The sequence below is a fragment of the Polistes dominula genome, unplaced genomic scaffold, assembly GCF_049000335.1.
Source record: "Polistes dominula isolate Pdom_NZ unplaced genomic scaffold, Pdom_raw_medaka contig_77, whole genome shotgun sequence".
Taxonomy (NCBI): Eukaryota; Metazoa; Arthropoda; class Insecta; order Hymenoptera; family Vespidae; genus Polistes; species Polistes dominula.
The window spans coordinates 4,518,737-4,543,437 of NW_028301152.1; the positions used below are offsets into that span (position 1 = coordinate 4,518,737).

At 31.4% G+C, this 24,701-nt stretch overlaps 1 protein-coding gene across 4 annotated transcripts in view; it reads right to left on the minus strand.

The window, feature by feature from the left end:
• Tmtc2 (Transmembrane O-mannosyltransferase targeting cadherins 2) overlaps positions 1-24,701 on the minus strand; it is a 224,812-nt gene that overhangs the window by 22,388 nt on the left and 177,723 nt on the right. For 2 of the 4 annotated variants that reach the window (XM_089178283.1, XM_015316943.2), the window contains exons 6-8: positions 22,869-22,954; positions 7,608-7,852; positions 6,182-6,242 (exon numbers count right to left, since the gene is read on the minus strand). In XM_089178283.1, the coding sequence (XP_089034409.1) occupies positions 6,182-6,242; positions 7,608-7,852; positions 22,869-22,954 (392 nt within the window). The remainder of the gene's footprint in view (positions 1-6,181; positions 6,243-7,607; positions 7,853-22,868; positions 22,955-24,701) is intronic. The other 2 variants (XM_015316942.2, XM_089178284.1) reach the window with 1 other exon arrangement.

Below are 24,701 nucleotides of genomic sequence, written 5' to 3' on the forward strand. Positions count from 1 at the left end.
GAATATTCATATGTGTGTGCGCGTATATACACATATACAATAGAAATGGTCAAGTATCTTCTACTAATTGTAAGACTTCCAACATTAAATTAGATTAATTTATTGTCTATGAATTTCAATATATTATTGTATGTTCCATGTAACTGAATTCGTAAGTTATATCATTTTTGTGTAACGAATAACAATTGAAGACGCAACAGAACTAAAAACAAAAAAAAATCTCATACGATTTCAACTCGTAATTAAAAAAGTAGAAATATATATATAATAATAATAATAAAATAAATATATAATAATAATAAAAATATAAATATATATATAGGGTATTTCAAAACTTGAGGGAATAATTTCAGGAATTGTTTCAGAATTCTAAAATGAGAAAAAAGTTTATATAATCATATTCCTGATATGACCTTATTTACGAATTTTAGCTGTTTTTGTTTTCGAGTTATTCATATAACTAAGCTAAGCTTCTTATCTCATGTACAAACTTTTTGTCTGCTGTGTTAACACTATTTTTAATCACTTGGATACATTCTGTTGGTGATAACAGTACGTGCGGAAATTTGCTAATTTGCCAAAAGTTGTTAACAGTATCTGTGAAAATCATGTAACAACGAGTGTATTATAAAAACGACTAGATTATGGAAACAAGGTATATTGATTATATGATTATATAAATTTATTTTCTCATTTTCTCGTATGGAAAGGAACCCTAAAGTTATGCCCATATATTTTGTAATACCTTATACATATACATAAATATTCACAATAAATTCTCTTTCTCTCGTTGGAATTATTATTAATTTCAAATAAGGGAATAAATGAGATAGGGGGTGGATTCATTTTCTTCAGTATTCGTTGACAGTACGCTACAATATAATGTGTGTGTTAGTGTTTCGGAAGATTTTAATACATATATACATTAAAAATATATTATATATATATATATTATAATTAAGATGTAGAAAAACATTGTACATTTATTTATATGTTATGTACATATAAAATATAAGAGTATATAAATTTCATAATTCTACCACCAATACAACTATTACCAGCCACGAATTCTTTACGAGCTCGACAAGAGAGACGCATAATTACGAGTGCACGGCGCATAATAGATACTAGCAGCGACGCTCGTGAAAGTGCATCTTTTTCTCTTTTTTTTTTTTCTACCTTGACTATCCCTCACTATCTCATCCTCTTTCTCTCTTTCACTCATTCTTTTTTTCCTTTGCTTCTCTAACCAGAAAACCTCGGTCGATATTCAGTCGTCTCTACAACGAGGATCCACTCATCGTTCTCATCAGCGAGAGCTCACGGGAATATCATCTCGCGGTTATACGAGGCAAAAGTCGTTCGCATTTGTCACGAAACGACAAAGGTTCACAATATCACATACAAAATCGTTGCATGCTTTGTCGTTGAAAAATCCGATTTGGTAGGATATATTTTTTTTTTATTTTGAAAAGTTTTTTCTATGATTTTTATCGGTGATTTTTGTTAATCGATACAATGTATGTCTGTCTATTTGTATACATCGTTCAAATTAACAAAAAAAAAAAAGGTGGAAGGTAAAGAACAAAAATTTGTATATTTCTATAGTACTGTGTATTTTTCAAAAACTAAAGTGTCGATCGAAATTTTTAAGTGAAAAGAATCGTTTAAAAGTAAAACAAATATAGCAAAGGATGCAATAATAAAATATAATTTTTACATTAAATATTTGTTAATAGATCGATTAATGATATTGCCTTGTTTTATCCAACTATATAAAACATTTAATCTAAATAAAAAGCAAAGAGAAAAGATACCGTACACGAATTTTTATTACAAGCCAATACATTTTAATTTTGTTAAAACACGAGCCGGTTATTGGAAGACTTTCGAAATACTTTTACCAGAAAAATACGATAGTCCTTACTTTATTTGAAATATCATTTTATAGGAATATCGGTTAAAACTTTTCCCGATAGAAAAAGAAATTATAAGTCTTATAAGTAAGATGAGTTAGCGTAATTTTGATCGTATATTTGTATGTAAGATATATACTTACACAAGTGGGAAACATAAAGTACAATCATCATAGTCTGTTCCAAACGTACATAATGTTTGACTACGAAATCGAGAAATTCTATCGTCAGAGATTTTCCAAGTGAATATTCCGTCGCAGCGTTTAATCAATCTAATCGATTAAGTTCCCGATCTCTCCGTACTACTCCTACTACTACTATTACTATTACTATTACTACTACTATTACTTCTGGACTACTTCTTGGTTCATACGCGGTTGCTAATTTATCAGAGAAGATTTACGAGGAGGAGGCACATTCCGAGTAGACTGATTTACGGCTCGATTCCATAAGTACGTGATTTGTGAACACTGATTTGTCGAGTTTTCAAAGTGCACGCAAAGTAACCGCAGATATTAGCGACGTCGTTTTCGATCAAATGAAATTGAAACGAATTACTTTGGTTGAACTTGGAGACTTACGTAGGTATATACTTTTGAACTTTCATGAAATGTAGAAACTCTCGGACGAATAATATTTGAACTGTTCTAAAAGAAGGCAAAAAACCATTAGAACATTTTTGATTATTTTTCAACATTTCAACGGTAATATTTTTGTTGGATCAAATACATTTTAATTTTCATGAGATTTGAAACATCGCATACGAACAACATCTAAACCTTTAAATACAGATAAAATGAAAACATTTTAGAATATTTTTAAATACATTTTGTAGGTTTCTACGATAACGTTATTTCGATCCACTTAAAGAGTTTGCAAAAACAAGGAACATACTTGAAGGTTTTTCATCATTCTATGAAAAAGCGTGCAACCTTACTCTTATCACTGGGGTATATTCGTAGGTAAATATAAGCGCACTTAACAAGAAACCTCGCGCATCATAATCCTTTGTAACGTTTCGCAATCCGTTTTACAAAGATGCGAAGCGTTCGGATCGTTCCGCTTATGAAACAAAAAGCGTACCAGGCTCCTATTGCGGAGCACTAGTAGAAGGCCTTTATTATCTTTGCAGCATTTCATACCGCCTGCTGGCATATTTTCTCAAAGAGTCAGGCTGAGAGTATTTCTTATGTTACCCGTTATATGCAACCGTTATATATATTTCCATAAAGAAAGAAGAGAGAAAGCTACGGAAAGGCGAAAAATACTTTTCGTATAAATTGTCGGGCAGGAATTCCAGGACGATGCGCCGAACAAAACGCAGCTCGGAGTATCGTCGTAAGAACGAGCGAAAGAAATAGAGATATAGAAGATAGAAATAGGACAAGAAGAGGAAAGAGAGAGGAGATCGAGAAAGATCTCGTAAAAATGCAAACTTCTCTTTTCTTCGTCCGATGCTGTGAGCTTGAAGACCTCTGTGCTTTCCCTCTCTCTTTCTCTCTCTTTCTATCTTTCTCGTTCTTGTTGTCGCTTCACATCCACGCGTCCAAAAAGTTCGACGTGAATTGCGAAAACGAAAAAGAAAGTTGCTGTTTCTGTGTGTATCTATGTATAAAAGAATGTTTGTCTGTGTGTGAAAGAAAAAGAAGGAGAGAGAGAAAGAGAGAGAGGTACTCGCTAGAAGTTTCGCCTGGGTGCCATTGAAACGAGGTAAGATCGGTGAAACAGAGAAAAAGGGGAAAGAAAACGCGTGAAAACGTTAGATAGAGAAAGAAAGAAAGAAAGGAGAAATGGGTTGGAGGCAGGGGGGAGGGGGTGGAACGTGTTAGAACGATTTTGCTGAGGCGAGTAAAAGTTACGCTTCAATGGTTGCTGAGAATACGCTACTGCCTACGTGTGTTTGGTGGCACGGAAATATCAATGTTTGGTGGTCTCCTTTTCCTTTTCTTCCATGTGTGGCTATCTCAACGACGACGACTACGATGACAACGACGATGACGACAATAATGATGAATACAAGAAGAAGAAAAACAAAGAGAGAGGGAGAGAAAGAAAGCGAAGCTATCGACAACGTGAAAACGATGATCGAGTGTTCCTACTCGTAGAATTCTTTAGGAAAAATAAACTTCGAGAAATTCTCCATCAGAGTAATTAAATCTTTAGTATAGAAAAAAATAGAAAGAGAATATAGTTCTCCTTTTCTTTTCAATAGATATTAAGATAAAAGTATTAGTGAAATGTAATAAAATATTTTAGGAAATTGATTTTTTTAAGCTAATTCTTTCTTTCATTAATTTCATTATTGAAATTTCATTTCGAATTTTTATTGAGAAATAAAGTAAAAATATAAGAAATATTAGGAGGGATCAATTAGACAATTAGATGTATTGATTTTAAGGATATTTTGGTGATACTCAACATGCTAAATGATTTCTTATTCGCGACGAATATGAGAAATTTATTCCACGAGAACGATTTTCCAAGCGTTCGCGAAGCGAATTACAATGATCGTGGCTCGCGCGCGTGTCGGAAACTCGGCGCTTAACTATGTTACTCGGAGTTTACCCGGTGCTACAAGCGTTCGCATAATACAACTATTCTCGAAATAGTATTTCTCTCTCTTTCTCTTTATCTTTCTCTTTTACGCCGGGGTTTCTACGTGAAACTTCCGGCAGCTCACACCGTCGATATTTAATCCGTTGAATCTCCTCTCCGTTCGCGTTTTTATTCGCGGAAAAAAAGTTGCGCTGAGGAAAAATTTTCAAACATCTCGCGCGCTCTAGTCCTATAATGTGAAGACAGCGACAACGATACACAGTTTGTAATAACAGTTCGAATTTCGAGATATCTTACTTTCGATGACAGTACAGTAACGGTGACTAACATAAATCTTACATCGAGGAAGCTTAATTACCTTTATCTTATAACAGACATTGTAACCTTACATAGTGCACTAATCATAGCTTTGCTCTCTCTATCTGTGTTCTTGGACAGTGATTCGTAGCCTCATGTTTATTGTAGTCTTTTTTACTTATATGCCATTCAATTTGGTTAGTTATAGTGAGGATTTCTTTTTCTATTCGCTCGGATTATTTTTCTGTAGCTTAAAATATCAGTGGGCATTAATAATTTTCTTTATGTAGATACGATAAGCTAATGATGTCAATTTATTTGTTTAGCAATTTATTGTGCTATCAGCTCATTCAGGAAATTATTCATTCCAAATTAGTTATTTCTTACAATTGTAGCATATATAGTTATTATCTTACAATTATATATATTAAAAAATAAATTTTTTCAATTTTTTGACTTAATTTACTATAATAATTATCGGCACAACTATGAATATCCTATGAGATTTTTAATACTATTTTAGTTAGACATAAATCTATAGCCGCGATTTCAGTTCACTTATTTCTATCGTAATAGTTTTAGAATCACGATCATGTGTATACTATTTCCAATTCCTGGCTAATAATATCTCGTTATACTATCACTTTTTGATCATAGAAAAATCGAGCAACTCGTTAAAAATGTCGTCAATCCACCCTGTTATCATTACTAGTCGAAGAAGCCTTTAACATCCCTAGTTTGATGATCAAACTTTTCATTGAAGAAGTCACACGTTCTAACATGAGAGCAAACTTTGGGCTCGTTTAATACAAGGGCACTTCTCTAAGTTACTGCTTGCCACTCGTTGACGAACTCGTTATGCACGTCTCTCCGTCGTACTCCAACCAAACATCTGGTTGAGTGAGAAGATGTTACGATAATAGTCGACTCGCTACACTACTCTTCTTCTATACTAAAGTGTCCAGTTATCTTAGAGAAGCAACACAAGAATTCAGAATGAGTACGATACATTCTCTATATCCTACACATTATTGATATTATAAATAGACGAGTGATTGAGATAGCACAAAAAAAAATAAACAATACGGATTTTTTCCTTTCTTTTAATACTTTGTTCACGTTAATTACTGCTATAGGGTTTTTATATTTCTTGTAATTGGATTTTCTTATTGCATGTGTATTATTTAATATAATTTGTGATATCGATTCTGGCTTCGTACATATTCTAGTTTCAAAATACGGATCTGTGATGGTGTCATTAATAAAATATTGGACCATTAGCATAATATATTGTAAAGGAAAATACAAGTAAGCTCACAAGCAAGTAGATAAAAGATTGGAACATGATTATTAAATCACGATAAACAAAAAAGTTGTATAAGGTGTAAATATATAAATTTATTAATTTATACCAGGATTTTCCAAACTGTTCTTCGCGGCCCAGTACCGGTCCGCAGAAAAAGAATGCCGATCCTGGGAAAAATTAAAAACAAAAAACTTTACCACTTAAATTATTGTTATTATATAAAATTATTTAAATTTATATCAAAATATGCAATTTGTTGAATTTTATAAAGTCTATTTGAAAAAAATAACCTGATTTTATATTAATCCATTTATCAAAATTAACATTTGCACTTTACATAATATGGTATATGTTTGTAATATAAAATGGAGGGTCGCCTAAAATTTTATCGATCCGCGATCAAAAACGTTTGAGAAACGCTGGTTTATATTAAAATTTTGTATTTTCTTTGTGATCCATTAACATTTATTTAGAGACTCTAAGCTTTTTCTTGCGATGTTTATTATTTTCATCATTTTTTTTTTTTTTTTAAATAAACTACATACAGGTAACCCCCGAAGAACACGAATTTCGAAAAACACGGATACCTCCTCCCATATTATATGGTTTCAAACTACACGATTTTCGAGTAATTCTTTTAAAAAAAGAATCAAAAACATATATTATTTGATATAAAGTTATTTTCAAATATGTCATTTGTTCGATAAAATAGAGAGTTGTGTTCAAAAGTAAAATTGTTCAGAATTATAATGAAATTAAAACTTTTATCAAAAAATTTGAAAAATCACGTCTATAATTTGTAAATTTCATTCCATTTTAATGAAAATAAATACAGATTATATAAACATTACTTACAAATGTATATTATCTTAACAATAAAAATTTTAGATAAAACGTTTTTTCAAAACTAATAACACAATTAATTTGAATTATGTAGTACAAAATTTCTTTTAGAATTGTTTATCAATATGAATTCAAACAATAAAAATTTTTAGCTTTATATTTAACAACAACAAAAATTAAAAACGTAAAATATTTTTTATTTTCACACTTGAAACAGAATCTCGTTTTTTGTAATCTCGAACAACACGGTTTCACAGAACACGAATCAATTAATTGCGTTCTTCGGTGGTTACTTGTACAGTCAAAAAAGATAGAGAAACTTGGTTAACTGTAAACAAAACCTTATTATGCATCATTAATATACAACAATGTTATGTTCAGAAGCTTTGGTTGAGAAGCTCTGGTCCAGACTTGTCTACATAGTGCTTTGTGTATGGACATGCGTACTAACGTGCATACATCCTAAACAATAGAGAGGGAAAGAGAGAGAGAGAGAGAGAGAGAGAGAAGGAGAAACAGGTAAACGTAAGCGTGACAGGGCACGTATAACTACTTTAGAAGGTTGATATCTCTCCTGCTGAGAATAAGCGAATTTGCTTCTCTCTTCTCTAGGAAATGCCTATAGTTTCGCCGTCTTTTGTAACAATCCCCAGCCTTTAATGGAGTAACGAAGAGGAAGACGTACTAACCTGAGGTGGATAGTGATCCGGTAAGGCGTGTAGGGCTTCTCTATACGCAGACAAGGCTCTCTGTAATCTACCCTTATCGGCATAGAGCGCTCCTAATTGAAGGAGTGCTTGCACTCTTGCTGCCTCGTGAGTCCTTTTGTCCTTGAGACCGGAACCGTCCAGGGATGCACCGGCACGTAAAACCGCAGCTGCCTCAGTGTCTCGTCCTACCGAGAGAAGGGCGGCTCCCAGATTCACGTAAGCTTCTGCAAAGATAAACGATAAGGATTGTCAGCTACGACAAGCCCATCGGTTTCTACATTTCCCGACACAAATCCGATTCAAGATCTCGCTTTCTTATTCATTGAGTGTTACGCTTTGTTAGAATGTTTTTTTTTTTTTCAAAATTTTTATTAGTCTCTTATTCATTATGAATGCCAGTGAGAATAATTATAAAAGTGGGATAAGTAAAAATTTATCGTTTTTCTTCTATTACATTGATATAAATAATAAAACAAAAAGTATAATAATAAGTTAATGCGAAATATATAGGCATATTCAAATAAGGGAATTTTCATCGTAATACTTTCCAATTAATAAATATTTACGTTCATTAATATTCGCGCAGAGATTAAATAATATTTCTCTCAAAGTCGTATTAATTTTTAAATTAAAAAGAATTTGATTGATGAAGCATGAGACGAAGAATAGATTTGTGAGAAATTGGAAGGACAGGGAAAGAAAAAGAGAGAGAGAGAGAGAAAGAAAGTGAGGGAAACTGTGAGTTGATTTAAATTCCTTCGTAAGAGCTCGATTCGACGTTTTACTTATCGTTCTTTTTGAACTTTGAGAAGATTTGCTCTGACGATCGATTCGTTTTGCTAACAAATAGCGAGGATCGCGACATTATCGATTGGACTAATGTAAAATAGAATTGTCGAGGGCAAAAGTGTGCTGTATTGGAAAGTTTATGTCGAAAAATGGGATGATCTAGGAAATTCGGAAATTCATTGATTAATACATGTCATATAAACATTCGAAATCGATGTTCGATAATCGACATTGACCTATTTAATCGAATGAACATTATTGGAAGTGAATTTCGAAGGCATTAATACCTTAACTGGAATTTTCGAATACGTAATTCGTCCAAAAGGAGTAACGTATAAGCTTAATTAAGAAGATCTTGCTGGTAATTTGGAAAATCTCGCTAAACTACGGGAAGAAATTGGCGAAGCTAAGGCGTGAGAGATTAGTTGAGAACTTTGAAAGTACACTTTCCAAGAAGAGCTCGCCATTATCCCTTTCAATCTGTAGCACATCGAAGAGTATTAGAAAGGCGTTCGTAAGATCGCTCGGTGTTGTTCGGTAAAGTCCGAGATTTCTTTCTCTCCTTTTCTTTCTCCTTTTCATTCTCTCTTTCTCTCTCTCTCCCTCTTTCTATCTTTCTTCTTTCGTCTTTCTCATTCGGCGTACGCTGCTTGCCATTCGTTCAGTGAACTTTCTAGACACGTTTCACAGTTCCCGTCCTCTTCGAGTACACCCTTCTTACCACCACTATCATTGACTCTACCACTACTACTACCAGCATCACCCTTTCCTGACTTTAATTAACAAAAAGTCCCTGTTAAGGCGAAACTGAAACGAGTAGGAATGGCAATTTTCTACGTAGCTCGAGTCTTTCTTTCTTTCTTTCTTTCTTTATCTTTCCCTTTCTCTCATCGTATCGTTCCCGGTTCATGAATTTGTGGGGTTAGAAGAGTAGTATAGGGGTCGCTACCTATGTTTCGCATTATTTTGAATAAGGAACGAGCCGTGAGTCAGGCAATCCATTTTCCTCGCCGCGGTCTCTCGGGATACTCTATGGAATTAGAGTAGCAACCTCCGCACAGCCACTGGTTGGATAGTGATGCACGATGCCGCGGCTAAGTTGTGTTGGAATTTAGTTGCGAGTTCTACACGTTCGTGTATCTCGTGTGTATACATGGAATATGTACAAGAACCACTACCACTCTGTACGTGTGCTACTAGTCGATGACGTCGGTGGTCCTGTAATGCGATTACATCTCGTGGTCTTGCACGTCGGAGTTTGAAAATTGCGTAGCTGGACCCACCGGAGAGGCTAATGACGAGGGATCGAGGAAACTCGAGAGATTTCTCCTACCACTTTTGCCACTATACTTCCTCTCTTTCTTTCTCTCTCTTTCTTTTTATTTATATGTCTCTCTCTCTTTTTTTCTTTTTCTCTTAACTCATTTCTTTAACTCAATAACTTCTTTCTCGTTCTCTTACTCTTTTAACTTAACTTTTTTTTATATGCATTTTATTTTAATTTCTTTGGGTTTCAATATTGTAATTGATTATTTAAGAAATTTAATCTTTAATATAACCTTTTAATAATAATTTAACATGTTTTAATATAACCATGTATATTATTTTGATTTGTCGGAGTTTCAATGCTGTAATGAGTTCTTTATAAAATCACGCTTGTAATTAGTTTTATAAAATTGCGAAGGTTTCTCGTTTCTTTTTACATAATCAAATATAAATTTGAATTTTCCCATAAACATTTTCAGTAAAATATTAAATACATACATTATATTGCAATTTTTCTTTGTATTTTTTTTCGAAAAATATTTGAAAAGCAACGAACTAAAGACTCTTGATATGACTATTATTAAAATGCTCCACTTATATAGATGATCTAAATAGAACATTCGTATTTTCCTTTTTTATATTCTTCGTTTACTTTACGCGCACGATCTATGTAGTTGATTAAAAATTGTATTTGAGATCGTAACGTTTATATAAATTTACGTTAACATAGAATAAGCTCATTCGAATATTTAAATTTGTTTTTAGGAGTTCGATTAATTATAAGAATATTTAATGAGTATGCATTAACATGTAAAATAGATAGTAGTATGCAGACATTTTTTTATTACAACGGCTTGTGTTTAATTCAAATCGATTGTTTGTAGAAAGAAAAATAAATATTTAAAAAGAAGATATATATATATATATATATATATATATATCACTCACGTAGTTCATAGAAGAAATATATGCAAGCGTACACATGCATCAAAATTAGTAATAAATTATTACTAATAACGTAGCTTACAATGGAACTAACAACAGATACACTTTTTCAAATATTGAAGCCGATTCTTTTTTCGAGTTTATTTTCACGTATCCAGCGTGGATTGAAAAGCGCTAATTAAATTGCTGGTAGGAATAAATATGAAAGAGGAGGAGATAACTGCAAACGTAAAAATGAAAACAAGGAAGGCAATAATACGCTAAAGGGTTTCCGCGTCCATAGCATTTCTGTATTTGAGTTTGATATTTTACCAGGGACTCGTTAAAGTATATTTTGTGTATCTATGTATTTACATACGTAATTTGTAATATAATATATTATATAATATATCAATTATATAGATATGTGATTCATAATAAAATTTGGTAATGGAAAGAAATGTTTTGTTAAAATAATAAAAATGATATAATTATAAAATAATAATCGAATTTTTTAAAGTAGATAGAACCAAACAGTTTTAATTCTTGAACATTATATAAACGCATTGTGCCAATAGAATTTCTCTGAATTTGCAGTTCAATTAATATATTAAATTTTATGCTAATAATTTAATTAAATACATCGAACGTTACATGATCGATATGTCTATTTTATACATTTTCATAAATTCTCTTTATAAGATAAATCATTGCATATGTTCGAACTAAAAAATATTAAATTCAAATTAAACAAGAGACAACGATAATAGAAAGAAAGTGAGAATAAGAAAAAAATATAATCTTTTAAGATTTGTCCAATATGATTGTGGAATAAAGTAGAAGAGAAGATAAGAATCTAGTCTGAATTAGAATATTCTACCGATCATGCGGTTCGTTTACGAAGTGGCTCGATCGAGCGAAGGATTTAAAGGTCGAGTCAGGTTAACCAGAAAATTGCAAGACACACACAAAACTCGATTCAGCGATGGAATCTTAATTCTGCGGAAAGGGCCAAAGTTGAATTTACTCATTTCGTTGTTCTCTCTCTCTCTCCCTCTCTCTTTCACTCTTTCTCCTTCTTTGTCTCCTCTCGCGTCTTATTCTCTCTCTTTCGTAATTAGGAAGCAAACAGAGCGGTGGTCTTGCCAAGTTGGCGGAGTCGGAGATGAAACAGCAGTTTCCGTCTGCCCATACTTCAATGACCCCATCCTACTCTCCTAGCTTTCGTCTCTCTTATACTTGTACACTATTCCCGTTCTATTCTTGTGATTCTCTTTATCCTTTCTCTTATCCATACACATGTATATATATGTAAGTATATACGTATAGTAGTCTCGGTTATGTTGACAGTCTCCACCTGATTCGTCGTTGCCATTTGGAACGATTATGAACGAGAATATACGAAGAGAAGGAGTACAAGAAACAAATGGCGATGTATTTCACTGCCAAATACATCACTGAAGTCATCTTGTTATTTAGTATTACTAATAGCTACACTTCTATCATTTATTTTTTTCACTATTGATCTTTTGTTTAAATCGTTTCTATGAAAAAGATGCACTGTGTTATTTAATCTCATGATTTGTATTTTTATCTTTTGTGTAATAAAATTTACATATAATAAGATGTTCGTATTTACACTGTCTATGAAATCAAAGTCTTTTTTATTTTTAATAATAAATGATTTTATAATGTTAATGATTTTAACAGCTATTGTTCTTATTCAGATTATATACATGTTGCATACGATCGTACAGGTATACAACATTATTTCCGTATGTACACTAACATGCTAATATAATGCTAATTATGTAGCTATTGAAATTAAATATTACACGTAGGTAGATAATATTAACGTCGATCAAAAAAGCATCGTAAAATATACTGACAAAAGAAAAAAATAATAGCCATACAACAAGATTATATTGTAATATAATAATAATAAAATATAATATAAAATTTGTGTATGCACAAAGCTTATCTTATGCACAAAGTAAGATATTATAATTAATTTTTTTTTTAATGTTCTACTTTCTAATTTATACCATGCTACAATCTAAAATTTCCATATCTATCACTTATCTATTTATATTACATAGCCAGCTTGTTACGCCGATCAAGTACCGTCTACTTTAAATGTTCAAAATACGGTTATTACCCAGCCTTTATTAAACCCTAACAATAAGTCAAATGTTCAAATTTCTAAATATTATAATAATAGTTTCGAAGTTTAAGCGTTAATCTAAGATGCCCTACAATCTTCTAAATTCTAAACTCTCTTACAATATTATCCAAAGAAAATTGAAAAATTATCGTAAGGTACGATAGTATATGCTTGTAGAAAGAATCAAAAAAAGTTAGGTAATGTTACAAAAGATAAGGAAAAAATGGATGATTGCATTTTTCTAACGTGGGAAACATGTATCCAACGTTGGAACCTTCCAAAGAGTTGGCAGTCCTTCCAGAAAGCGAAGGAAAATCGTAAATCGTCCGTAATCGTATGGCTTTTAAAACACGACCAAGTCCGAGTAATTAGTGGCTCGATCGGCCACCAATTTGTGGATGGTTGCCGGTTGGCTGCTGGCTGGATAGCTGGCTGTATATATTCGCACCTCGCTTCTACGCCTATATACATGTCTCTCTTTGACTGTCTTTCTCTTTTTTTTATCTCTCACTCACTCTATTATTTGTTTTCTATACAAAATAAGTCAAATAATGTATACCTTTAGAATATTCTGCTTTCTGCCTTTACTGAACGAATTGTCAATCTTTTGTCTACTATAACGTAATTAAAATAGAGCCCTTACGTTGATTATAGTAAATTGTTTTCATTTCTTTTTTTTTTTTCAAAGTTTTCAAGATGAATGATTTTATTAAGGAACGTCATAAGCTACGTTATACATCTTTTAAAGTTATATCAGATAAAAAAGATTTTAATCGGCCTATTAATAACAGAATAGTATATTGCAAGTTGATCACGCTTGTGTAAACTGAATTATATTTCTAATTATTTATCAGTTAGAAACATTTCCTTTTGCTTACACTGAATTGCTGGAATTTATTCATTGCTTTCTATAATGTTTACATTTTGTTTTTAGCTGAACGATTTATTTTTTCTACTTTTAATCTGTTTCTATCAGCCGGATTGTAAACAAGGAAGAACAGTTTAGTATTATAGGAATATTTTTTCAAATCGTAGTCATTTAAAAAGAAATTTAGTATAGAAAATCAAATAGAAATTAATTGAATGCAGTTTCTTTCATGATTATAATAAATCTGGTGGTAATAGACAGGTCTTTAGATTAAGAATTTTTATATTAATAGTATATTATGCAACTAGTGCGTAAAGTTGGGCAATCGACAACTGCGCACTAGTAGCATATACTATTTTTTATTACGAATGCAGGGACATATTTGATACATAATTAAGGTTCAGGGGCGAAGCTCCGGCGGTGTCCAGGGGCAGAGCCTGGCGGGGGTTGGGGCGGAGCCCCCCCCCTCACAAAACAATACTGAAAAAGTTAAAAAATTTTAAGTAAATTTATTTGCATAACGGAACTTAGTTTTTTTTAAACAACGGAATATCTTTTCCCTCCAATTTCCGAGTGAAGTTTCCTTTCAAGATCGATACCGTACTCAAACAGGAAATAAAATAAATGAAGAACTAAATATTAATCTTTTTGTCTAAGATAGCCTTTTTAAACAAGAAATAAAATACAGAAGGAACTACATAATAATCTTATCGCCGACAATATTGACACTTTGATTGTGTTCTTTTTATCGTCAATTTTCGTGTGGTAAGTAAAATTTGGGTGCGACAAGTAAACTTTCCGCACTCTAATTGACATTTATTTTACTCAAAACGCGTGTTGTTATTGTAAAGTATGTAAACAGCGTCTTTCCGACCCCAATAGCGACCGAAAAGATAGTACTTTCCCCGCATGAGTAATAAAAAATATATTTTTTTAATCATCACCTTCATGGTTTAAAATATATCGATATTACAAGCATCTTTAATATCAAAGCATTTAATATTAATTTCTTGACTTTAAGATGAACTTAAAGAAGAAAAAAATTATATTTAAAAGAAGTGAAAATTTTGTTTAATTATATAATAATCAGCTACATTTGTTTGAAGAAAATTTTATATTAGTGATATTTACTATGTTTTAGTCTTTTATACATTTCAAAAATTGTAAGATAGTACGATTAATATAAATGACGTGTATATATATATACATACAAATATACATACGTGTACACATCTGATGATTCGAGTTTACTGTGGAACTTGCTTCAAGGATTAACACCAATGTCCATTCAATTATGAAACAATTTCAATTGTGCGAGCACCGAATAACGTAGCGAGCGGTAATAATTAATGTCGAGGATAAATAATTCCAAGTCACGTTGAGCGTTCACGCTCGACCGTGTTGCATAGCGAGTTTAAACTAAATTCAAAGTCTCCGTTGGTTTTACATTGCTGACGTTAAGTACACCTATTTTTAATTATGCACGTTTATATACACGTGTATTTATGTCTATTTGTTATTGTCATTTTTATTAATGTATATTTGTAATACGTTTAACAGGTATATAGAAAACGCCTAGCTGCTGATGTGATATAATTTAAATCATACGTCGTGAATAAATGCTAAAGCAGTGTTTTTATTATTATTGAATAGAATATTCGAAAGAATTCGTTAAAAAATATTTCGATAATACGTTTAATAATTCATAGCTTAAATTTCGTTATTAACACTTTTGAATGTTTCTTTGACATGATTAAATGCGATCTTATTCGAAAGTCATCGAAAATTATGAGGAATTAAATAATATTTGATTTGCAAATATTCCTGAGAATATCCAAGAACGAGGATAAGGTGATAACCGATTCGTTACTAATGGAAATGCAAATTGAGAGGTCATGCGTAAGATTCGTTAAGTTAAAAGAAATCTACTTATCTTTTTTAACGAAAACTTTGAAAACGTTGATTCGTTCATTTTAATTATTTTATTAGAAAACGTGATTTATTTTACTTCGAATACGATAGGAAATTTCATCCTTTTTCCTTTGTAACTTTCGAAATAATGTTGTATCTCTTGATTCGTTGGCACATAAAAAGTTAGTAAGAGAACAAATATCGCAAAGTAAAACACGCGACGAGTATATTCAAGTAAAACAATATTGTTCTATAGTTGTTCGTCCATTGTATATATATTTCTTTGCGCTCTTAAATTCAAATTCAATGTGAACTTTTACCAATGTTATACAGATAAACGAACTTTTTCTCTTGTATATTTGTACTTTCAAAAACAGATAAAATTTCCTAGTTGAAATATTTTAATAAATATAAGTAACAATGTTAGATAATCATAATAATATAATATTTAACCATTCTTCATTTGCTCGTCATAGTTATCCTTTTTACGAATAATAAAATAACATCCGAACAATTATTTCAAACGATTATCACATTATTAAATCATAGAAACTAAATTATTTAATTAATTAATTTCCTCATTTATAAATTAAATTGATAAAGGAATGTAATATAATATTGATACGTTTAATGATAAAATCCAACATTTTACGAATTCATTATTAAAATGATAACTTTTCTTTGTATAATTATCAAGTTTTTAGTGAAAAGAGGGTAATTTATTACAACGTGTTAAGGGTTAAGGAGGGTCCACTCGCGAGGTAGAGAGGCACACGTTGTACTAGCCGGAAATGCCTCGAGCGAGCGGAACATCCCTTTCCTGGCACGGAGAAACTTTCCAGACATTTTCGTAGCTCTCGTCTCGGATACTAAACGCGGCTCACCTTTTGCCTACTACGCGTACCCACATTGAGCACCTTGAGACAGACTTAAGCGACAAGCGACTTAATTAAAGCGACCAACGTTACGAGAGAGAGAGAAACAAGACAACGAAGAAGCAAACAGACGTGCTGACGGCCACTTGTGCTGCTACTGCTGCTGCTGCTACTACTGCTATTACTACTGATGCTGTTTTAGTCTACTAGAACTACTGTCTCTGTATACTTACTCTTAGCAAAGAAAAGTCGGCAGAAAATGTTCACCCTTTACGTCTACGTAGGTCTCATTTCAACATGTTAGCATTGCGTAACGATGGACTTCCGACACTTTTCCTCAAGAAATTAGTTGATTCTTCTCGTAAACTTTCATCCTTCTCTCAACCCACCCTTTTACTTTATATTTTGTTATCATTGTTCATAATATTTATCGTACCTTCTTAAGAAAACTTTTTATTATAAAATGAACTTTTTCGATAAATTCATTTGATCTTCAAATCAAGATTTTTAGATAAAGTAATTATCATTCATATGTTTTGTTTAACTTTCTAATTAGTAGCGTTGATTATATATGACATCTACACGACGACACCTGTGTGTACGAGCGTCGAATATATACGGTATATTATTCTACATGCACTTAATATTGGAAACTTGTTCAATGGCGGTGCACAGTGACCGAAGGTAGAACAAACTTTGCCAAAATAAAAAGAAACATTTTTTTCTAGAACTTCTAAACTTAGTAATAAATTTAGTTGACCCTGTTGCGTCTTTTTTAACCATTTGTAATGTACATATATATGATACTATATATGGTAATGAAGTTAATATTATATCGATTTCTAAGTATAAATATAGAATATTCATCGGACAATAAGCATGACTGACTAAGTTAGATGATTTTTTAAATTAACATTTTTTTAAATATTAGTTTTGTCTTTTTTTTCAAACACTTTTTATTGTTATTTCACACGTCATAATACCTATTAATAAACATATGATATTATTTTCAATATGACTCTTATACTATATATATATACTCATATACTCAATGACTCTTATAACTCACATACAAACTTTCAAAAATAATAAACTACATTTTCCACTTATTACCACGTTTGGAAGATTTCCGTTCACCGTATGTCATAATAAAAGCATTAATTATTTTCAGTTTTTTTACTATAATATCATTTGTAAATGTGTACATGTTTTTAATGCTTGAAGCGAATTTTGAAAAGTCTATTTGCAATTTGAATTTAAAATATACCTACTATTTGAGTAAATGGTCTATATAAAAAAAAGGGACGTAAAAAATAGTACAATTAAGTTAAATAAAAGATTTGTTCGACCGCTATTGGGAAAAGAAAGAGTTTCAACAAACGAGTTTCATTTAATATTTATTTAATATTACCTCATAACGTAGTTTCCGGTGAAATGTTTTGTTACGTTAACTAGGCTTTATTGGCGTGTTTGATCATTGATTAAAAATATACAATAAAATCGTTATTTATTTTATTTCGTTAAAAAATAAAAACAAAATTTTATCGTGGAATAAAAACGAATTGAGCATTTTTTCACAGCTGTTTTAATTTCTATTCTTTGAAGAATGAACAAGAGTGCCCATTAACTTTGATATTAATGATTTCAGAAAATTAATACATTATACGTTACATACTATCTGAAGTCTGAAAACACGCTGCTCTTATATTTTACATTAAAAGTATATTTTTTTCCTTTTTCTTTTTTTTTTTTTTTGATACTCCTGAAGCCGTTAAAAAGTTTAAATGACCAACTGACATGGCAGAATCCTTGGATACAACTTTTTATATATTCATTTTGTCGATCGGTGGAGCAGGAGCATAAATGTTTCTCTCTCTCCCTTTATTTCTGGTCTTTTCTCGACATTATATACATAACTTTGTGATGTAAACCAGAATCTTTCGTGGTTGCTCTTTTTAATAGAATCGGAGAGCATGTTCTAACTCTCGTCCATTACCTTAACTCGAAATAAAGGTTCTTTAATATATTAAACTATATGCCAGTACGCGACACGTTCACTCTGCATTCACAGTGGTATATTATGACAAGAGGTAGCAAGTGCCGTTTGTAAGAGTATAAAATTTGCAACGCTAGGCAAAATGCTTCTGTAGCGGTATTATGCTAACGTAGACAGGAGAGAAAGAGATGGAAATAGATTTTATATCTTTTATATTTGCTGACCTTCTTGACTTCCAAATTTTTACGGCTTATATTCTTTATTGCAATTCGTTTCTTTCTTATTGGCATTGGCTCAAATCTCTTAGAAGAAGCAGATTTGTGCTTATGAATTGACAATGCTTGCTCTTTTTTCTTGTATTACTTTTATTTTTGTTTATATTATTTAACCCTTGATAAGGAATTTATATCTCGCGCCTGCGTGTAAATTTTTTCTAAGAGTTAAACGTTTTTCCTGACCACGATTTGCTTTTGCAGCGGTCCAGTACAAAGGAGTTGCTTTAGCCATGTTATCTAGTGTAAGAAAAAAACTGTTTCTATAAGCACTCTTTACAGTTCTATAGATGAGCGAAAGGTGAGATCCGTTATTGTATCTAGTAAGAATGGCAAGCGAGTAAGAGGTGAGATACAACCAGGATTTTTATGCCGCAAGGCTTTTCCCTAACGAGCTAATAAAGTATTATACTTTCTGTTGGCTCAACCACGTGTTTTATTTCTTATTTTAATTGAATCTTTTATTTTTCTTATCATCAGCTTATCACAATCACCAGAGGACTCCATGTTATAGAAATTTGCGTACAATACAATCAACAATCTGTACGATCTTCAGTTAATTGTACGTTCATCTTTATTTAATCCACGAAAGAGGAAGAAATTTAAATATTCTTAACCTTTAATTTTCCCTTCAAAGCTTAAGCCGGTAGCAGTGTTAATACGTTGTAATTGCAAAATGAGTGTCGGGTCGTTTTTGAAGTGCTGTTATTACAATAAAAACTCTTATGTGCATTTACTTTTGCTATAAACGTGAAATGTATTACACTATACAAAAAGGACAATCGAGACTTGTTTCAATTATCGAGCAGGGATTAAGGTAGGTTTTATAATTACAAGGCTTGTTAAAGTGAGAGATAGAAAGAGAGAGAGAGAGAGAGAGAGAGAGAGAGAGAGAGAGGGTTGTTCAATTACTCCTTTCAAAGGACAGATGACAGATATTGAAATATAATAAGAAAAAGTAAACGAATTTTCTTCTAATCTGAAATAAAGATTGATAATATTTTGTTTAAACTGATTAATGTCAAGAACATGGTAATATAAAAATTGTTGTTGACAGAACAAAATGAAAAATTTTCAATGATCTTCCGTTAAAGAGATGTCAAGTAATCTTGAATTAACGTCATCGGCAAACCTTAAAACTATGTCGATTGCGGTTGTTTAGAAACCAAGCATGTCTTTCTCAAAGATCTCTTTCTCTCTTTTTCTTCGGAAGGAAAATTGTCGGAAGCATTGTAACGCCAAGTTCCGTAAATTCTCGTTTCGTAGAGATCGTGATGTGAAGTGCGGAATGTCGAAGAAAATTGCCCTTTGCAGATAAATCAAATCTCCATGAACTTTGCGAAGAAATTCTCGGAGTTTGAAGTCAAGTTCCATGAATATTTCTTCGTAGAGCTCAAGTACCTTTAATTCCTCGATGTTTGTAATCTTTTTTCAATCATTTTAATATTACGATAATTTAAAAGATTCAAATATAAGAATATAAGCTATATCGCAATTATCGATATTTTTTTTTTTATCAATATTCAATTTGATTAGAAATTCTCCAGATAGTCATTTATAACTGTTAAAATTAATTTTGATTTATTAAAAAGAAAACTTTATTATTGGACAAGCTTCTTACTTTTGATATTTCGAGAAGAAAGCATTTATTGAATATTTCCCTACCAAATATAAATCTAACTATAAAAGAAAATGTATACTTATATTCATCTACAAGTGTACATGTGTAAAAAACCTATACAATATGACGAACTTCTGACTGTTAGTCGATTAAAATCAAATGCTTTTTACATTGATTCGAACCATTACTCTTTGTAATTGAATTCACCGACGGTATCGGAGAAAATTACGATCGAAAATATGCAAGCTATGCCTTGAACTCGTAAAACGTTTATCAGATATACATATCAAACATACTTTACTCCCTATTCGGTATTTTTGATCATAGATATCTACATGAAAACAAAAGAAAAAGTTTTGTTCTATTGAAAAACGAAACAATGAACTACAATTAAATGTTGATATAATTAACCATTGGACGTTGTTCCTAGCTTCATTGATCATTTCATTGTAGAAACTAAACTAACAGGGAACATTAAATAAAATTCTATATATTTTTAAACGTATTTTATAAATCGTTCGTTGAAATGTATACATCACGTGGATACTGTATTATACTTCAAGACTTTTTCTTTTTTAGAGATAAAATATATATTACATTAGAGGCATTAGGAAAAGCGTTAAATCGTAATGCAGACTTTGGAAAAATCAATTTAATCAATTTCTCTTTTCCTTTTACCTTTTTCTCCTTTCGGCATCGTTTCGAAAATAGTAGTCTATTTGCTTGGAAAACGAGATTAAACTCGGCTTCGCGAAGAAAATACCGAGAGGAGAGATTGAAAGAAAGAGAGAGATAGAAATAGAGAAAGAGAGTATCAAGGTCGTGTGTATATACGTCTGCAGAGAATATTTTAGGTAGAAAGAGAGGAATGAAAAAAGCGTGAGGATAGAGAGAGAGAGAGAGAGAGAGGAAGTTAGATGTAGTATATATGGGGGTTTCGTAGAAATATTTTCCGAGCCACCCACTTGACCCATGTGTGCACACGTTCAAGAGGGAAACGACAAGATACGATACCGTCCATAAATTTCCAATGGCTCTCGACTGCCGTTCTCAATTTTCTTCTCTCGGAGGCGGTCGTGCGATGGCCGAGACTTTCTTTCTGTTCCAAATACAGAGAAATAGAAAAAAAAGATAAACAAAGAGAAAAAAGAAAAGCCTTGTCGGTTTCGTAAAAGAGACTTGTATAAGACCGACTATGTCCTCTGAGTTTTTCTTCGGTAACGAACTGCTTCTAACATCGATCTCGAGTAAATCGTTGTCGTCGAACGTGTGGATTCGTAGATTGGAGCGGATGATAAAAAGAACGTTAAACTAAAAAACAAAAACAAAAAAAAAAAGGAAATGGAGAAACAAAATCGACGTATTTTTCTTTTCTTCTTTTTCTTTTTTTTTGTTTTGTTATTTTTTATCTCTCACATTATCCTCTCATTCACGTGATTTATATTTGTTTTTTATTTTTATTTTTCTCGCACAGGAACATCCGACACACGTTTCGAGATCTACCTTTTTACTACTTCATTTATCTTTTTTCTTTCTCTATATTTCTATCTCTGACTCTGGTACAGCAAGAGACGCCTCGTTAAGAAGTCACAAGTCGATTCTCTTTCCATTAGAACGTTGTTCTGACCCATATAGAAACGTCGATCCAATTTCCTGTAGCATTCTTTCGACTTTCGCTTCCGTTTTCTCTAACTCTTTCCCTCCGTTTTATCGTTTTCGTCTATTTATCTTTTTTTTTCTTTCTCATTACCAGGTTCGTATCAACGAAGAGACACGTAGAAACGTTTACTTTTTCGATAAATCTTGAGACAATGTATGCCTTATCAATCTTTTTCATCTAATTTGCTCGACAGTGATATTATTCATTCGTTTAAATAAATAATAATATTTTTAATACGAATATTTTCTATAAATTACTATTTTTATTATTAATTCTTCTATGCCGTACGATAATAATGCCGAAATATCTAAACATTTCAGTAATTTATTTTCAAATATAACGCCTCTAAATTGAAAGTCTTTATTATACACTTTTGAAGTCAGCTTTGTGTTTATTTCAAAACATATGGATTTAAATTAGTATTAGTAGTAGTACTAATTATAATTATCATTATTAGTATATAAATATCATATATATATATCAAGTCGTTGTCGGTAATTTAATCACTAAATTCATGTTGCAAAATATCAATGTAGTAATGTTCAATAATACAAGCTTAATATTTGAAATGAATCTATCGTATTTTACTGTATTTCTGTAACGTAATATTTGATTTTAACAAATATAAAAAATAAAGAAATAAAAAATGATAAGTTGAAAAATTGTATGAAAAGAAAAAAATATATTTAAATTTTGTAAATTCTAAATTTTACCAAATTTTACATAATTTTGGATAGAAAATTTTCGTTCGTTAACGAGCAAAGTAAGTATGAACTCCTTTTCGCTGAATTTCTTCAAATTACGTTTAATACTTTTATATAATTCCCTTGATAATAAAATTTTTTATCGGATTGATTATTAAGGTTTCAATAATAAAAATCTATAATTACTTACGTGCTAATGAAGGTCGAAAATGAATTGCACGTTGGTAACTCAATATGGCTTCCTCGTAATTCTTTCTGTCTTGTTGCAGGATTCCACTGAAAAAAAGAAAGAAGACAATTCATTACAAGTATTGATCATGATTTTATTTTGTAATTTACAAATAAATAATTTTTAATACTTATATATTAGATTATGTCAAAAGTTGGTAAAAAAGGTAATAGAATAGTATGTAACTTATATCAGTAAAGTATCATAAAATAAAAAATGTTATGCATGTAAAACTTATTTCAGAAAAAGCAAAAAACTTTTCGAACGATCTAATATTTTCTGGAAAATAGAAAGAATAATGAGAGAGTTACAGTTCTATACTGTAAATATTATAGTTAAATGTAGTTGGAGAGAATAACCATCAACCAAAGCTACATAGATATTAATCTTTCTTTTCTCGAGCACGTTGTCGCAAAGAAAATGATGAAAATATCACTTGGCGAGTGGTTACTTATCGGCTGTTAAGTTCATACGTGCAAGAGAACACTTTATTGCTAATATTTTTCTCGTTTGTACGTGCAATCGGAATTGGAATGGACCTAGATTATAACTCTTTCGTAAAGTTATTTTCCTCCGACCATGTTCTAGGTGATTATTTTTCTTTTATATTTTATTTCTCTTGAGAAACATTTTTATATTCTTGATGTATTATAAGTAACATTAAAATTACATCGAATCGTTCATTATAAAAATTCAAATAATTTTATTAAGTGTATGCATTAACCATTTAAAGGTCAAAGCGATTAGATTTCAAATTGTCTCAAATTTTATTATCAAAACACTTAATCGATATATTATAATTATAAATATTGATAAACAAATTGCTTTATTAATTACACTTAATTGCTTTTAAACCTAAAATAATCATTTCTGTTGTTTAATAATAAACGATACCACGATATATATATATTTCTTTATCAATTTTCTCTATTTTTTATTTTCTTAAGTTAATCGATTTGACATGTGAGTGGTCAATATCGACATTATACATATTTATAAACTAAAATAAATAAATAAATATATGACAAGTATGTACGTATGTATGTAAATGTAGAGTTGTTACGTTAATTTGTCAAAGTTTCTAGATAAAATCTTTAGTTTTATTATTCCATACAATTTTTAATTTCTTTTTCTCTATCTTTTTTTCTTTCTCTCCCTCTTCCTTTCTCTCTCTCTCTCTCTCTCTCTCTCTCTCTCTCTCTCTATTTCTTTTTCTTTCGCTCTTCATCTCACCTTTCGCGTTAGAGCACGTTGGCGTTATCGTCACGTGAATTCGACGAACTGCCGCGGGCGTCAGAAAAAAAGTCGTACTAACGACACGCTTTGTGAGAATGACGCGTGGTGAATGAAAAAAGAAAGGAAGCTACAAAAAGAGAAAACGAAAAAAGCTTCGCGAAAAAAAAAAAGAGACGCAACGAGTTGAAGAGAAACAGAGAGAAGATAGATAAAGAGAGAGGGTGGGGCGAGGAGAAAAAGGTAGCGAGAAAGGGAAGAACCGGACAGACAGGAGGACGCACAGGATATTTTCTTTTTTTTAGCGCACGAACTGCAAGTGACGAAGAGTTTCCTGTTCGTTAACGAGCCACTACTACTCTATGTTCGTTAATTTTCAAGATGTAGATTTTCGCGAATAGATTTAGTCGTCTTTTTTACTTCATTTTTCTCACTCATTTTATCATTCTCTTTCTCTTTCTATATTATCCATCTTTAATTCTATTCAGATTTTTTTTCGTTTTTATTTTTATCGTCTTCTAATAATTACCATTTGTATCTCTATATTTTAGTCACTCTGTT